The sequence below is a fragment of the Camelus dromedarius genome, chromosome 24 (genome assembly GCF_036321535.1).
Source record: "Camelus dromedarius isolate mCamDro1 chromosome 24, mCamDro1.pat, whole genome shotgun sequence".
Lineage (NCBI taxonomy): Eukaryota > Metazoa > Chordata > Mammalia > Artiodactyla > Camelidae > Camelus > Camelus dromedarius.
The window spans coordinates 11,337,425-11,355,268 of record NC_087459.1 but is presented as its reverse complement, the minus strand read 5'-3'; the positions used below and the strand labels follow the sequence as shown (position 1 = coordinate 11,355,268).

At 37.9% G+C, this 17,844-nt stretch overlaps 1 protein-coding gene across 4 annotated transcripts in view; it reads right to left on the bottom strand.

Moving 5' to 3' along the window:
- Positions 1-293: 293 nt before the first annotated feature.
- Positions 294-17,844, bottom strand: part of LOC116151744 (ankyrin repeat domain-containing protein 26-like) — a 64,167-nt gene continuing 46,616 nt past the window's right edge. For all 4 annotated transcript variants that reach the window (XM_064478437.1, XM_064478436.1, XM_064478435.1 and 1 more), the window contains 8 exons: positions 16,013-16,223; positions 14,614-14,797; positions 13,620-13,757; positions 11,660-12,172; positions 10,066-10,218; positions 3,401-3,688; positions 2,627-2,822; positions 294-1,038 (listed from right to left, as the gene is read on the bottom strand). In XM_064478437.1, the coding sequence (XP_064334507.1) occupies positions 3,581-3,688; positions 10,066-10,218; positions 11,660-12,172; positions 13,620-13,757; positions 14,614-14,797; positions 16,013-16,223 (1,307 nt within the window). In that variant the 3' untranslated portion in view covers positions 294-1,038; positions 2,627-2,822; positions 3,401-3,580. The remainder of the gene's footprint in view (positions 1,039-2,626; positions 2,823-3,400; positions 3,689-10,065; positions 10,219-11,659; positions 12,173-13,619; positions 13,758-14,613; positions 14,798-16,012; positions 16,224-17,844) is intronic.

The window sequence follows — 17,844 nt, the reverse complement described above, 5'->3', positions numbered from 1 at the left end:
CTTTAAATGGCTATTTTAACAACGATACACAATGAAAACTGGTTGTAATTTAAAGACTCCCTATTGTTGCCACCTCGGTATTCCTACAGGTGAGGGCAAGGCAGAGACATAAGCGAACTTCATTTTAAAATTTTAAATACTTGCTATACTTGACTACATATTTAGAAATGTTCTACAACTGCTCAGTAAGACATTTTATAACAATTAAAATAACAATGCTATAAGTAAAATAGCAATTAAGGATGTACTCTTACAGAAGAAAATGATAAAAATTTTAAACTTAAAAACAGAACTTAATGTTTTTAGTGTTACAAGTTTATTGAATTCATAAAAAGAATTTATCTTGGATTCCTTTAAATAAAAAACACCTGTATGTGGTTAAGTATCTCGATGCCAATCATTTACTTATGCTTAGGGGCAGAAAAACTGGGGTGCAGGCAAACTTGAAAATTACTGTGAACCAATGCCAAGCCGAAATCAATCAGAAACTAAGCCAAACATTGGAAAGTGTATCTCTAGTTATTAGGCAATAATACTTAATTTCTAAAATAGAATTTAAAATGGAGCTTTTGAAGAAATTTAAAATTTGTCAGTTTAATTGCATTGATTGAATAAAGTTAATGACAGGTATCTTGAAAATTACAAGTCCAGGGACTTTAAAAAATTATAAAGTTTCTGTCTCCTTTCTTTATTAGCACAATTAATTATGGCTTTTACTTAGTGTGCAGAAGTCAAATAAACAACTCAGAATTTCATCAAATTAAAAACAAGAATTATATCAGAAATCTGAAACCCAAGGGAAAAAAGATAATATAACTAATCGTGAACAAGTGACCGCCCGTGCTAGTTGAAGGGTCTGAAAAATTCCTGAAGTTCCTTCTTCGAGTAACATTCCTTTTGGGCTCTACGCTAGTAGTAGAACTTTCAGCAGAAGGCGGTCCATCAACAGGCCTTGCAGGAACAAAGCCGAGGAAAGAACTCTTGTGCTGTTTCTCCAGCTGCAGTTTAGTGTTCATCTCTGCCAGCCTCTCATTAGCCCTGTGGGGATTGGAAAACACACATTTCATTCATTTCATTTTCTCCCTAAGTGATGTGTATTTTTAAAGTTGCTGTAATAGTAAACAGATTGTCCCATTAAACTGTGTTTTGACACCAAAAAATACATCAGCGCAGACCTACTGTAAACAATTACAGTTTAAAACTGTCCTAAAGAAGGATGTATGGGCCTGGGGGGGCCGTTAACTAACAAGTACTTCAAAGTGGGGAGAGTCAGAGATGGAGACGCCCCCACAGAGGATTCCCGCTGCCTTCTGCACTGGCTGCATCTGGACATACCCTCAGTAAACCAGTTTAGAAATAAAAAATAAACCATCCCTCAAAGCCACTTTCAAGCATTTGCTTTCACCCCCCTTATATACACATTTCACTCATTACCTGGGAGAAATTAAGCATGTAGCACTGAGGAACAGTTTAGAGCCACCAACTCTAGGGGGACACCAGGTGGCACAGTCCACGGTGGGAAAGAACTACGACAGCGCCAGGGGCAATTTCAAGTGTCCCCCAATTTCCCAAAGCTCACTTTGTTACTTTGCTTTTACCAGAGGCCTACATCAACACCTGTTTTCCATAACTAAAAAAATCTCAAGCGCATTTTCACTTTTATGAAAAAAAAGCAAAAAGCCAGAATAGCACTGGGTGATTGTCTTAGCCCAAGCCAGCAGAGGGGCAACGAGCACCCCGAGCAGCGAGAGGGGCCCCACCGAGCTCCTTCCCCAGAACCACACTCAGTATCCCGGCATCACGCCGCCACAGCTTTGGACTGTGTCTGTAAGCACCTGTGCTTTATGCATATTTCTTTTATGCACCCACCAGCAAGATGTGTCCTAAGGTAACTGCCTCTTTGCTTTACACCGACAACTTTCATAGAAACACTCTACTTTTGGATAGCGGGGAGACCTGTAGCTTATAACACTGTTATTCAGGCACCGGAGGTGGGCTCTGCCCTTTCTGTCTTCCACACACCCCCCTCGGGCAGGCCACCATATTCTTTTTAGCCACTTTGTGAACCACTATACTGCCCTTCACCCCATGTTAATTTCCCCCTTTCCCAAGCATGCCTTTACGTAGCGGAGACAAACTTAGAAGGATACAGTACTTCGTCTCATGGTGCCCACTAGTGGTGACACCAAATATCACAATCAAGAAAGTAAATTCACCAAACACCAGAATGGGGCCCCTTGGCTTTAAGTTGTACTCTTCCAAAACACAGTTAATTTTAAACTCATTAACATTTCTATTTCTGGGAATTCCAGCTAGAAATTTTGTGATAATATGGCTGTCTAAATTACAAAGTTTGCAAAACCCCTAGCTTAAAGACTAGATCAGGTTAAATATATGCAAATACAAAAAATAAAGTCATGTAAAAGCAACAAAAGGCAGTGAGATGCAAACTGCCCTGGACTGACATTTTAAGGAGAGTTCATTTACTAACACCATTTCCCAAAATTACACTATCTAGTTAGCTCTCACTTGCTACTCACCTCATGCACTTGGCTCAATAAAAATTATGCCTAAGAGGCAAATTAATGACCTAGATTATTTTCTATAATGCTACGTTTTCACTTACGAGTTTAGTTGACTTGCCAATGACATTCTATTTTCTAGCTCTTCCAGGTACAGTTGTCTGTATTTTTCCAATTCTTTTTCATTAGAAAAGTAAAACTTTTCAGTTCAGTTTCCAGATCTTTAACTTTGTATTCCATTTGACTTACTGAAGCACATTTATACTCTCTTAATGACTTTTCTTGAGGTGCTGCTTGTGCCTAGAGCAAATTAAAAGGATACAATTTTAAAAATACTTATAACCTGAGTAATTACAGTGTATTTGTTCCTTTTAGTTTTGAGTCAGTGATTCAGAGAGCAATTTTAAGTGTGAAGAAAAGCTGAACTTTAAAATACTTATCATCAATGTCAAGTGAATTAAATCTGAATTACGAAATTAAAGTTGAATCACTCTTATATTAGTACTCGTGTAATGTGATAGTTTAAAGAATAATAGGATCAATTTAAAATTTTAAAAATTGAACAATACAACCTAAGAGTAATCCAAGAGTGTGGCACAGTATTTCCATCACAATATATTCTTTTCCTCCTAGTAGTCTTGATTTAAACCAATCGGCCTTAAAATGATTCTCTAGTGACAATTGTTCTGGAAGATCAATCTAATGATAGTAATGATGGAAACTGAATTATTTAAAGGGAGTAACAAATGCGGCCTTCCTTCCAGAAATCTACAAAACAAACTGCTCTATGGGAAGCAGAGGAAACACATAAAATGTACACATCCGAAATCTAATTCTCAGCAAAGTGAGTTAGAGCACGTTACAGATCAATGCTTCACCTGTACAAACTGGCTGATTTCTTTCAATTTTTCTGCTACATCCCGTCTTGCTCGCTCTTCAGTCTCCCGTTTGTACTGCTCTACTGGACTGCGTTCCACTGTGTTCATTTCTAGGTGACGTCTGAGGTTTACTACTTCTTCTTCCAACTTCTTCTTCTCCTCTAGTGTGTCACATTTCTTTTACAATTCTTTCATAGATAATAACTCCTTTAGAAAAAGTTGAGTTTCTGCACTCAGATGGAGAAGTACTGAAGATGTAGATTCCACTTTTGTTGGAGGATCAGCATTCTGCATGAAGAAGATAACACTGTTTGCTAATGAGGTTAGCAGACCAAGAACAGCCTAACTCTAACCCAGCATCAAAGGTTGAAATAAATTCAGTTACAATAAAATGGTATCTGCCTTGTGGAATGGAGAAACTCAAATTACCCAGAAAATCAAGAAAGAAGTTCAAACCACCAAGAGTCACTAAAATATACTGTTCACTGTCGTCATCTTTGTTATACATTTGTGCTTGATTTTACACTCTTATTTTTCTGTAATTGTTTCATGTCTTTCCTACATAAAAAGGTGACTATAAGGCACCTCTTAGTGGAAAGTCTCTTACCCCTTCCTAACCCAAGTCTTAACTCTCCATGATTTTTAATTTTAGGGAGATCATATTGAGTTACTTAGGGCTGAATTAATAAATGTCTCCCAAAACAAGACTGTGAAAAAAATGCAATTAATACATCTTACAAATATGGGTTCTAATGCCATAAGCCTTTCTCTGAACTACAAATATTTTATGCTAGTTTGAATTGCATTCCAAGGAGCAATGAATGATTCGCAGGGTTAAGGAGAAATCCATCTCCAACTGTAGTGGTTTAGTAAGGTGATCCATACATTTTTCTAAACAAACAAACAAACAAACAAAAAAGCCTTAATTCTTGTAATCCTTTGTGGCTCTCTGCAAAACAAGAGTACATACTCAACAAAAACAAACAAAACAACTTGCTGGAATTTCAGTGACACGGACTTGGGAAGAACCACTTTCCTTCAGATAGAAGGATTATTTGCTAAGACAAGGCAGGCGGAGGTGGTGGTTGTAAAACATCTCTACAAATTCCTTGACACTTCCCCTATGAAATTCCCTCCCCTGAAGTATGTACTGGCCTCAGTCAACTGGTTTCTAGGGGACAGAATGTGGGGCACTGCTGTGTGATTTCTAAGGCTAAATAGCTTCTGACTTTCACTCCGTAGGGATGCTCACCCTTAGAACCCAGCCACCACGTTGTGAAGCCCAGGCCACCTACTGAGTCTTTGTACATGCAGCTGTCCCAGCTGATGACCCCAGGGAGTGTCCTTAACCAAAGCCAGCTCCAACTTCCAGATGTGAGCAGGAACAAGCCTTTAGATTATTCTAGTGCCCGCTTGATGCCAAGTGGAGAAGAAATGAGCTGGCTCCACTGAGCCTTGTCTAAACACGGGTTTGTGAACCAAGCAAATGCTGTTTTGAGTCACCAGGCTTTGAGGCAGTTTATTATATAAATTATTAGCAATAAATAACTGGCACAGATATTGATATTAAAAATGGGGCACAGCCATTAAAAAAGAACCCAAAATGTGGGGATGCCTTTGAACCTGGAGGTAGGTGAAACCTGAACAGATGTAGAGAAGAGTAGGAGTGAAAATCCAAAGTGTCCACGAGACTGTTAGTGGAAGCCTGAGGGCCCTTGAAGGGCTGAGAGTGAAGGCTTCTAGGCCAGGGAAGAAAATGACACTGAAGCCGGAGGAAACGGGACTCTTGCTACCTAACAGCTGAAAGTAAAATTGACCAGAGAAATAAGCTAAAACAAACAAAAAGATTATTAAATATAAAGGAACTAGGACTCACTGGGTTCAAGTATCTGTATCCTATTTAAAGCATCTCCATGTGCCCAACTGTCACACAATGGGCAAGCAGAGAAATGGCTTCCGGGCTAAGATCCAATCTAGGGTGCTGCCAGGAAAACAGTCTAAAGATGAAGCCAAGACTTTGTTAAGACCTTGGAAAGATTTAAGGTGCTGCCTCAAATTCCTTTAAAGATCTTAAAAGCATAAGAGTTTTAAAGGCATGGTCCCACAACAGCTTCACAGAAAGCCCAAGGTGAAGACTTTATCTCAAAAAGACGTGAGAGTAGCTTTTCCAATGGCATGAACCCCAGTAAAATTCACAGGAAACTCAGTTTTAAGGAGAACTGTGGTAGCAAAAACACTGCTTGCTAGCTTGGACTGAAAGAGACAGACAGTGCAAAACGGGAAGAGGCCTTTGGGTTTTTCTTAGAAGGTCTACGAGGAGGAAGCTGGCTTGAGAGAACTACTCAGCTGCAAACACAGGCCACTGCTCATGAAAGGGACAGAACAAAGAGCTCAGAGAGGGCAGCGAAGGAGAACCCCTCCCAGGGTTGGGACTAAGTCCTAATCAAAGACCGAGCATCAGGCTGCGTTTCAGAACTGCTACGGGCCAGTGTGCCTCCCATCTTCCATCTGTGAGTGAGGGAGTCCTTAGCAGTTCAGCAGAATGTCGGGTGTGTGGCGGTAAATAACTCGTGTCTCCTTATCCTCAAGCCTCAGCACTGAGAGGAGTGTACCCAAGAGGCTGTACTCCAGAAACCACACCCAGGAACCTCACCCCACCTGAATCTGGTGAAGATGGTAAAGTCAGACCCTGGACTGGAGCCTGAGCCTAACACCACAGCGACCGAGACCTGCTGGGGGACTGAGTGGGGATAAGTGTATTTCTCATATGGAAGCAGTAAGAAAACATTGTGGCTAATGAGTAATTATGCTGGTTTTTGAATGTCTCCATAAATTTTCAAAATTAATTCCATAAAAAAGGTAGACTATGGGCCAACCTTAAGTGCCCTGCTCCTAAAGAACAGCAAACGGTGAAAGGGGCACCGAGTGAACTGCAGGGCAGGTTTGAAAAGGCAGTTCAGCTTCTGCCTCGCTCTTAACCCTGGAACCCAGGCTCATGAGGGCAAGCTCAGGCCACAAAGACAGCTTAGGTGTTCCAGGGGAGGTGGTCCGCCTGCCTGCCCCACCAAAGCCACAGCCCACCGCCAACATCAACCACCAGACATCAATGGATGAACCTTCAAGCGATTCCAGCCCCCCGCCTTCCAGCTGCCCCACCTGAAGCTGAGAGGAACAGGGGCCGGCTGTCTTGGCCACACTTTTCCTAAGCGCAGGTTGTGAACAAAATAAATGCCTATTTAAGCCACTGAACTTTGGGGAGTTTGTTAAGCAAAAACAGATAAACAGAAAAGTGGGTGAAAAAAGATAATAAGAAATGTAACTTGAATATAGGAGAAATTGGTCTCCTATAAAGTGGAAAGTAACAAATGTTGAGATTAACTTATTAATGACAAAGTGCTAAGAAATAGCAGATAGCTGAAAGAAAGACCTAAGAACTAGTGAGAAGGAAGGTACTTCAGAGTTCCCTCCAATTACAGCTTCTTACACATAGGCATGTATTTCACAATTTCCCCTCAACTTTGAGGATAAGGAAGATGGGTAAGCAAGGAGACATAGGATTTGAAGTCTAATAACTGAAGAACAACCAGAAATAGTTTACCAAAAATCAGCCTTTTTACCTCATTTCAATTAACTGATCTCCTAAGAGACAGGCAGCTTTGAGAACTTATTAATCTAGCACTCACTCTTCACTTTCCTTTCCTCAGAGAGAAAATAAAATATTATGGAACCATAAATGTAGTGTCCTTTGGCAGTATTTAAATTAAATACAATTTTTCCTTTACCTTACTTAAAAGCTTGTTGGTAAGGGAAGGTAAGACTGTCTCAGCTTTATGTTGTAGCACAATGCTTCTCCATATCACACAGACTGGCTTTGAACTTTTGAAATTCAAATTACTGATCTGTTATCTGTTTCTGACAAACTGATTGAATATTATCTAGTATTTAACAGCTGTACTCTTAAAAATTTTCCTTGGATGGGATGAAATATTTATTTCATTAATTACACATTAAGCTATAGAACACAGCTAGGCATCTCTCTTTTTAAGTAAAAGGAGGTAGACACAGGGAGCTGAGAATGCAGGATCTACACCAAGAACAAGATCGGCACCAGTGTTACACACACGAACCAAGCCAAAAGAGGACTTCATCATGAACCGTGAGATGATGGATTACAGAGGCTTCCAAAGAGGAAGGTTGAATTAATCTTCTCCATGCTTAATCTATTGCCTCTAGATAGTGAAATCTATGGACGAGTCTATGAATTATAATGAGTGCAACATAATGAAGTATATTGCAGGCTAAGTCAGCAGATCCCGTGACCATGATTTGATGGAAACTGGAGTGAAGTGGGAGGCACTGGGTGAGAAACTAAAGGTCTGAATGGGGGGGGGATGGACTTCATCTTTGAAAGCCTACTTTCTGTCATGTCACAGAGTCAGCAAGGCATAAGCTGGCCACAGGCCCCTTCAGGAAGCAGCAAATCTCCACAGAAGTAGTTGCAGACATCCCACGACACTGACTTTTTATTACTATGTAAAACAACTGGTAATACGCAAGATGACTCGGAAACAGTTCTCATAACGTATGAATTGGTACTGGCATAGGACAGACATAGATCAATGCATCACCACTGAGAATCTAAAACAAACCCTCACATTTACGGTCAATTGATTTTCAATACTAGTGTCAAATAACTGAATGAGACAATAATAGTCTTTTCAACAAATGGTACTGGGACAACTGGATATCCACATGCAAAAGAACAAAATTCGACCTCTACCTCATACAATATATATAAAACTAACTCAAAATGAAAGAGCTGAAACTACAAAATTCTTAGAAGAGAACACAGGTGTGTGTCTTCATGACTGGACCTGGCACTTGTTTCTTAGGTAGGACAGTAAAAGACAGAAGTAGACTAACTGAACTTCATCAATGTTAAAAGCTTCTACTCTTCAAAAGACAACATCAAGAAGGTAAGAAGGCAAGCTGCTGAGCAGGAGAAAACACCTGAAAATCCTACATCTGATCAAAGACTTGCACCCAGGATACAAAAAGAACTCTTACAATTCAATCATAAAAAGACAATCCAATTCTAAAATGGGCAAAAACCTGGACAGACAGGTCTTCAAAGAAGATACACAAATGGATAAGCACATGAAAAGATCCCCAACATTCTCAGTCATCAGAAAAATGCAAACCAAAACCACAATGAGATGCCAGTTCACACCTACCAGGAGAGCTAATGACCAGTGCTGACAGAAATGCATAGAAATTGGGAGAATTACACACTTTGGATAAAAATGTTAAATGGTGCACCCACTCTGGAAAACAGTATGGCAGTTCCTCAAAAGGTAAAACACAGTTACCATATGACCCATATGACAGCATTTCCATTCTTAAGTCTGTTCCCCAAAGAAATGAAAACATGTTTACACCAAAACTTGCACAGAAATGTTCACAGCAGCATCATTAACAAGAGCCAAAAAGCAGAGGCAACCCAAAGGTCCATCAACTGGTGGATGGATAAACGGTTTAGCCCCACAACCGAGTACTGTTCGACAATAAACAGAAATGGAAATACTGACAAACGCTGTAACGTGGATGAACCTTGAAGACGTTTTGTCAAATGAAAAAAGCTAATCATGAAGGACCACACAGCATGTGATTCCACTCATGTGGAACACCCAGAACAGGCACATCTGTAGAGACACAAGTCAGCCTGGTGGCTGCCGGGGGCTGATGGGGACGGGGGGCTGGGGGTGATGGCCAAGGGATGCAGGCTTTCTTTTTGGGGTGATGGGAATGTTCTAAAATTGATTGTGGTGACAGCTGCACATCTCTGAATATACTAGGAGATACTAACTATGCATCCTAAATGGGTGAATTATATGATACGTGAATTTTATTTTTATTTTTATTTATTTTTTTTTTTTTTGGTGGAGGGAAGCAATTAGGTTTTACTTATTTATTTTTAGAGGACGTACAGGGGATCCAACCCAGGACCTTGTGTACGCTAAGCATGCACTCTACCACTTGAGTTATGCAATCCCCCCTATAATATGTGAATTATATCTCAATAAAGTTAAAAAACAATCCAAAAGCAGGATCTAGACAATTTTCTTAATTCTCTATTTTGGGTGTACATTCATGATCTGAACTTCTCCATGCTTTGACAACATACGTAAAGTGAAGGGAAAATGAAGGCGATACCTAACTCCAACTGGTTTGTATAATGACCTTTCTGCACAAGTTACTCTGAAATCCATGAAATAAATACACACAGATTCTATATCCATTCACAAAAGTGAAGGTGCAACATGACAATTTTCTGGAACATGCCATGAAACATTATCCTCTGATTTTATCTAGCTTGCCTTATTGTGGTGAGAGATCACTAAAAAATACTGTTTAATAGGAAAAAAAGTTAACTTCCGTGAGGAAAGATGTATAACTCTCAAATTCTCTAAGGGTAAATATTATAAGAAAACAACATATAAAGAAATGGCAGAATGAAAGTCAAAGTTTAAGAAAAAAGTTCATCATAAAGATAATAAAAGTGTAATTATAATGAAGATACAAAAGAAAGCTGTCCCTGAAAAGCTAGTGTCCTGCAACACTCTGCGCTGCACATTCACGGCCGACGTGCTGAATTTCATACATACTGGGCTCGCAGCTTGATGTGATTTCCTCTCTGAATCCTGTCTCTCATTTTCTGAATTAGTCTGATGATGTGCTGTCACCTCCAGGGAAGCTTCCAACATGGACACTTTCTTTTGGGTGTCAGTCAGCTCTTGTTGAAGCTGTCTCACACAGGCCTAAAGAGATAACTCTGTTACTGATTTTTAAGTCACCTTATCATTAAGTTACATTAATAATATGTAACTCCAACATATGGACTTTGAGAACTATCCCCACAGACATCAATTCACCTTCTTTTCCTCATAGGTACACATTCCTGTTTACCCAATTTCATTAAAGACACAGAAGGCATGACCCTCCTGCCTTATTGACAGTAAGTTAACTTAGACAATGGATGCAGCCCCACCAGCCATTCCCTGCCCCTCCCAGGAAATGGCCAAGCTTTACCCCCACTGAAGCCTCAAACAGAAACAGGTGTGTGGGTGGGATGAGTGGTGGTAAGTTCCACACTGTGGAACATTCTCCCTCTTTCTCATTAGAGGCTTAAGTTCAGAGTTCTTCACATATTCAATCTGGTGTTTAAATTCTTCCAATAGACTCCTATCTCACAATAAAAATGAGGTTATTCCAATGGCCTTTGGGGACCTGAGACAACCTGGCATCCCTTGCCTCCTGGACTGCAGGTCCTACAGCTCCCCCACCCCTCCCACTCATTCCCTTCCTGCCACTCAAGACTCTGGCTGCTCCTCCTCAGTCTGAAAAGGGGACCCCAATGCCAAACTCGTACATCACAGAGCGCTCCAGTCCCTCTGGACTGGACAAACTTAGATCCAAATGACTAACTGAGCCTTGAAATGAGAATTGTGAGCACATTATTTGAAAAATTATTCAAAGTAAATTATAAATAGAACAGGGGAGACTAAGTCAAACACAGTTTGGCTAAAATTTACATTTGTCCCAAATTATGACTGAATGAAAAGTAGATGCCTTTAAGGAGTGGAGGTCATGACAATGCATGATTTGAGATGCAAATATCTCTAAATTTAATTCCAATTGACATGAATAAAAATAAAATATCAACTAAAAATATATGAAAAGCAACTGAATGAAAAGTACTGCAAGATACAGCATTTACACATCAGTTCATCTGGGAAATCTGGATTTGACTGTCAAGGTAGTCCACACAATTGAATCTTTTCTCTCTCTTTTTTTTATTTGTTCACACAATTGAATCTTAATTTCAAAATACTCATTTTAGGTCTGAGCATTTCATTTATCTGCTTCATCACGATACTAAAATGTGGTGACAGAACGATTAAAATGACTTGGGCACTATAACAGTAAATTACTAAGACCTGTCTGTACCTATCAACAACTTACAGCTTAATCTCTTAGAAGTTCAGGTGACACGGCATCTTTACTCAAAGTAAAGCACCTCTCAGGTCTAATTTTTGTTTGCTGGATACAAGATATGCTTTCAGGCTGCTTTACAGTGTATATATTTATAGCGCACACATTTCTTATATTCAACTAGTTTCAACATTCAGCTTCCATCAGATACCTCTTTGAATTTTCTTTGAGGAACTCTGAAAATTACTTCCCTTTCTGGGTACTTACTTTCATTTCTGCTCTGTCAGTTACATGCTGATACAGTCTGTCCTTTAAACATTTGTATTCATTGACTAATTCCCTGTTTCCTTCCTCCAGCATCAGAACTCGTTTGCTCATGGCTTCAAGTTTTCCCATGTGATCCAGAAACGGCTCTGGGATATTAAGTATTGTCTTTTTGCTTTTGGCCTTATTTTGAGCAACTTCCAGTTGCTGTCGAAGCAACATGTTTTCACTTTCTAGTTCACATACTCTCTCCTCCAAGAATGCCTGCTTTACAATGTATTTGTTGACTTTCCCTTGTTTTCTCTGAGACAACGATTCAGTTTCCTTCTTTGAACACTGGGCTTGGCCTCGGTCTCTATGCACACATTCTAATACCAACGTCGTTGGTCTAAAAGCATATGTCCTGGGATGGAGCTCAATTTCTTGGCCACGGAATTGACTTCCAGCTTCAGGAAGTTGCTGAGGAAGCACCTCGCTGTTATCTTCTGGGTCAGACAGCTCAAAATCCATTGTGTCCTGTAAGTGAAACCCCTCATCTCTTACTCTTTGAACTGTACTCAATAAACTGACATATCATAATTTCCTTTGAAGTGAAAGACTAATCTCTAAGTTTATACAACAAAAAGTTTGCAATAACTGGGTATCCAACTGGAAGAACTTAAGGTGGATACAAATCTCAAACTTTAAACAAGCAGAAATCCCCAAAAGTTCAAAAATTTAATTAAAGATACTGAATCCATGAAAGTAAAAAAGAAACCACAAAAGGATGTTTACGAAGCTCAGAACTGGGAAGGCCTTTCTTTCTCTGAAATACAACAAACCCAAAAGGCTTAAAATAAGAAATGAATAAATCTGAAAACACTTAAAAATTATATCTGACATCTAACCTTTACAGCTACCCCCAAAGTAAGAGCCTTAGCTCTGTATATATTTGGACAGCTTAAATTTCCTAAAAAATTTTTTCCTGAAAATATTCCATGAATATTCTCCCTTTCTAACATTTTTAGACCGAATTATAAGAATTACATCTACAGATAAGTGATAAATCTAAGCACTGTACTAAGTACGTCTACAAACATCAGTTAACACAGCTGTGACAATTCTGGAATAAAGGGTTAAAAACACAAGCAAGCTGCAGGGTTTCCCCCAGGGCTTCTGACTCTCTGACTCTTACACCAAACCAAAGCCACTTCTGTAGGATAAATATATAAACACAAGAGAACCTTCTATGTCCCTAATGGTGAATACACTAAAGGTAAAGAAGGTCAAATTTACAGAGCTCTTAGAAAATCAGGAGACTATTTGCTTCTGCAATAATTTTTATTTCTTCCTCATGGTGTTTATAACAGTGATGGATGTGAAATAGTAGGGAAATACAGTGAACTGTTTTATTAAAAATAAAATACTGATCAATAAATTATCACTATAGATTATGGCATGTCTGTCACTATATTCAAAAGCTCCTTGTACTGAAATCAGATACCACATGGAGCAGAGTGTTACTTTTTATCACACGTAGGAGAATGACACCCAAACTACGCCAAACTACGGTTTCTGAACTGGCTATACATTTTCCTCCTTACCATCAGTGGAAATGATAAAGTAACCTCTCCATTTGTCTATCAAAGGAGTCAGATCACTGCCAGAAACTAGAATGCCTACTGTTAGTAGCAACAGTTTTGAGATAATGGAAAGTTCATCAATTCCTACGGGAAATATGAATAGCCTCTCCTTGGATGAGGCCATTGTGAATGTCACTATGTCACTGTTGCAGGCAAATGGATTTGAATTCACAATATTGCTTTATCCAATGAACCAGAAATGAAACCCCCAGAAAATATATTTACATATATAGGCTTTTAAAACCTTCTATACTTTCTGTACCTATAGTATTGGTTTTTAAACTATCTAAGTATACAAATTCATACACACACACACGTTTGAAGATGACTAAAGGAAATACCTCAGCATTCATTTTCTTATTAGCCTTTTCTGCCTCCTTTTGTTGGGAAAGATGATGGGCCAGGATTTCATCTTGTATTACTCTGGCATTCTGCTCTCGAGAAAGTTGTCTCTGAGTGTCATTTTGCTCTTCTAAAACCTGGAGACATATTTCATTAGGTTTTGGGTTTTATACCATGAAAAAAAGTCAAAGAAAGCTTAGGAGGGTAATCTTTAAAAAAATTTTTTTTAAACTGTTAAAAAGAAGTAGCCTTTTTAAGCACAGGGATCTTTAATGCACATAAATAACTCAAATTCTATTATATATGACAGCTAAATTTATCACAGAGCAAAAACACAAGGGATGTAGTATCATGAAAGAAAAAGCTTTTTTTTTTTTTAACACTTTTTAAATTGAGTTGTAGTCATTTTACAATGTTGTGTCAAATTCCAGTGTAGAGCACAATTTTTCAGTTGTACATGAACATATATATATTCATTGTGACTTTTTTTTGTGAGCTACCACAAGATCTTGTATATATTTCCCTGTGCTATATACAGTATAATCTTGTTTATCTATGCTTCATATGCCTGTCAGTATCTACAAATTTTGAAATCCCAGCGAAAGAAAATTTCTTTATAAGGCATTTAACCAATTCCATCACAGTCTCAAGGCAATTCAGCCTGGATTTTAACTTCAAAAAGCCAAAATTAACTCATGGATTTGAATTCGACTTGTTACTTTGTTGAATGGACCAAAACCGTCAATCCTTATGTTAATGATTAAGCTCAATTTAACTTCCATTCCTTCATTCAGAAAAGACACAGAGCATCTATTAGATGCCAAGAACACCAAGAAATTAGTAAGTTAAGCTCTAACTGTCATAGTTCATATTTAGGATGAGATAACTCTTACTTGTTTTAAATGAAAATATAGATTAATTCAAAAGAATATTATAAAGAATATTGATGAAACAGTGTTACAGATATGAAATTTTCACGAAACACAAATTTACCTGATTTGCTTTATTCCATATGCTCTTCACTTTGCATTCTAGTGCTCGGGCAGTGATTTCAAGTTGTTGTTTCAGGTAAACTTGCTCATTGTATTGTTTCTCTTTTCTTTTCAAGTCATCCTTTGTTTTTTCATATAATATATAAGCATTTCTCTTCTTCTTTGTTTCTTGTTCTAATGTGAATCTGCAGTGAAATATGCTTACCTTAAAATTTATTTTGTTAGAAAATAAAAAGTTCGTTTTATGATCTGGTTCTTCACATGCTGATTTATTACCCTAATGGAATTTCTATGTTCTCAATTTTTTTTTTTTTTCATTTCTAAGTCTCACATTTTAAATTCCTCACTTCAATCTCTTCATAATGATAGACTTATGTGTATATATATATATATTTGAAAAGTAGCAATGAAAACACATAATGCTACTGAGTTTCAGTCAAGAGTAACTCTGGTCAATAGTGTAGGGAAGAAATTTTGCAATTATTCAGTAAGGTTTGAATTGAAAATTACCCTTTTCCCCCCACATAGTCATAAATTACTCCTTCATTAGGACAGAGAATTTAGTTATTAATTAAAAGAGAAGTTGCTATTTAGAAACAGGTTTATAAGTTCATGAGAAATAAAATTTCAACTTCATGAGATATTACAGGGACTCCTACATGATCTCCAGGGGAAGGTAACATCCGCAGACGACTTTTCCAGAACACAGACCCGGTAATTAGCATAATCCAAGGCGAGGCTGGGGAGTCTACTCCCTGATGCCCTACACTTTATGTTTCTCCTTTTGCAGCACTTTGAACTTACCTTGTTGAATATTATTTATTTAGTAAATCATTTTTAAATCCCTTTTGGTACAAGGCAGGATCCCTATTAAGTAATTAAGAAATTAAGAGTAATCTGTGCTTTCAGCATAGACCTTTGAACTAATCTTATCTCTGTATGAGAGAGATGCTGAAAAAACTAACCAGTAATAACTCTTCACTTTACTTTTTAGTCCATCCATTCATATGTTAAGAATCAAACTGCATAAATTTTTTTTTAAGTTTTTGCCTTGAGAAAAATGGTCATTTCATAATTCTGCAAGTGGGAATGTAAAGTAATATAAACTTTCTGGAGGACAATTGAGAGATAAGGATCAAAGACTTTTTTTAAAGAAATATAGAATGGGGTGTGTGTGTGTGTGTGTGTGTGTGTGTGTGTGTGTGTGTGTGTGCGTGTGCGTGTGTGTGTATGGCTGTGTTATTTCCAAGAGTCTCATATTCCACAATATTCTTGAAATTTCCTCCCCTGTAAAATCTCAAAAGGTAAGTTAGCAATTTTAAGACTTCTCCTACATACCTACAGTATTAAAGTAAATATAAAGAGTTCAAATATTTCTTTAAGACCAAGAAATTCAGTACCTCATGCTGCAGAGCTCTCGTTCCCACTCCACATTTTGAAGCTTTAACTGTGATGTTTCTTCTCTTGTTTTCAACAGCTCTGTTTGTAGCCAGTTCACCTTATTTTCCATTTCTTTAATTTTTCCTCTAAGTAGTGCAGAGTCACATTCTTTCAGTTCTATTGATCTGAATGAATGAACTGGATCCGGAATTTTCAATAACCTATCAGAATCTGCATTAGGAAGAAAACAAAAATAGAAACAAAATATATGAATAATTTTTGTGTACAAAGGACTGTGCATTTTCACATTCATTCATCCATATATTGAACAAATGGATATTAAGCATCTATAACATGGAAGACATTCTTCTAAGCTCTGCAGATATTAAAAGAATGACAAAGTAACATTATGAACATTATGCAAGTAAATCTGACAATTCAGATGAAGTGGGTAAAATTCCTTCAGAGAGAGAAATTACAAAAGCTCAATTAAGAAAGAACAAATAAGCTAAAAAGCCCTATATCTTAAAAGCCAAAGCAGAAGTCCTATTTAAAGACCTTATGACAAAGAAAATCCCAGTCCCAATGGTTACACTGGTGAATTCGACCAAGTATTTTAGGAAAATTTAATACCAGCTCTACACAAATTCTCCTCAAAAAACGAAGAGGAAGAAATATGTCCTCATTCTATAAAACTAACATTACCCTGAATCCAAAACCAGACAAAGATATTACAAGAAAGAAAACTAATGTCATGAAAATGGAGGTAAAAATTCTAAACAAAACATTAGCAAATTAAATCCAACAATACAGGAAAATTCATCACGACCAAGTGGGGTGTATCCCAAGAATGCAGGGCTGTTTTAACACGTAAAAATCAATGTTATTCATCATATTAACAAACTAAAAAAGAAACCATATGATCATGTCAGTGGATAAAAAGAGGCACCTGCCAAACCTCCATATCGATTCCTGATAAAAACTTCCAGCAAACTAGGAACCAAGGGAACGTCTTCACTATGACAAAGATCTGTGCTAACCCTACAGCTGACACCATATGCAATGGTGAGAAACGGAATGCTTTTCCCAGAAGGTGAGGAACCAGACAGGAATGACTTCTCTTACTCCTTCTATTCAGCACTATACTGGAGCCAGTGCAATCAGGCAAAATGAAAAACCAAAAGACATCTAGATGGGAAATGAAGAGGTAAGACTGTGCTAATCAGCGGGGAATATGATTACATGGTGCGAGTCAGCTAACTCCAACCTGTGGGCCGGGTTGCTTGCTTTGGTAAATAAAGTTTTACTGAAATACAGCCACGTCCATTAACTTGTGTATTGTCTATGGCTACTCTTGTTGCAACAGTGACAGAGCTGACTAGCTGTGACAGAGAATGTATTTATTGGCTGCAAGTCTTAAACGTGAACTGTCTTTAGTAAGACAGTAGTTTAAAGAAGAAAAAGCTTGACCACCTTTGGTTACGTAGAAAATCTGAGAGAATCCATAAAAAGGCTACTAGAACTAATAAATGGGTTCAGTCAGGTTGGAGGGCACAGAGTCAGTATACAGAAATCAACAGTATTTCTCTCATCAGAAACTAAAATTTAAAATACATTATTTTAAAACAAACAAATAAATAAGAATACACTACTTATAACCGCACTGAAAAATAAGAAATACAGGTAAGCTCATAAAAGATGGAAAGACCCAGACACTAAAAACTCTAAAATATTACTGAGAAAATCAAGGAAGACCTAAACGGAGAAATAAACTTTGTTCGGGGTTAAAAATTCCATATGGTTAAGAAGTCAGTTCTCCCCGAATTAATCTACAGATTCAACATAATCTACG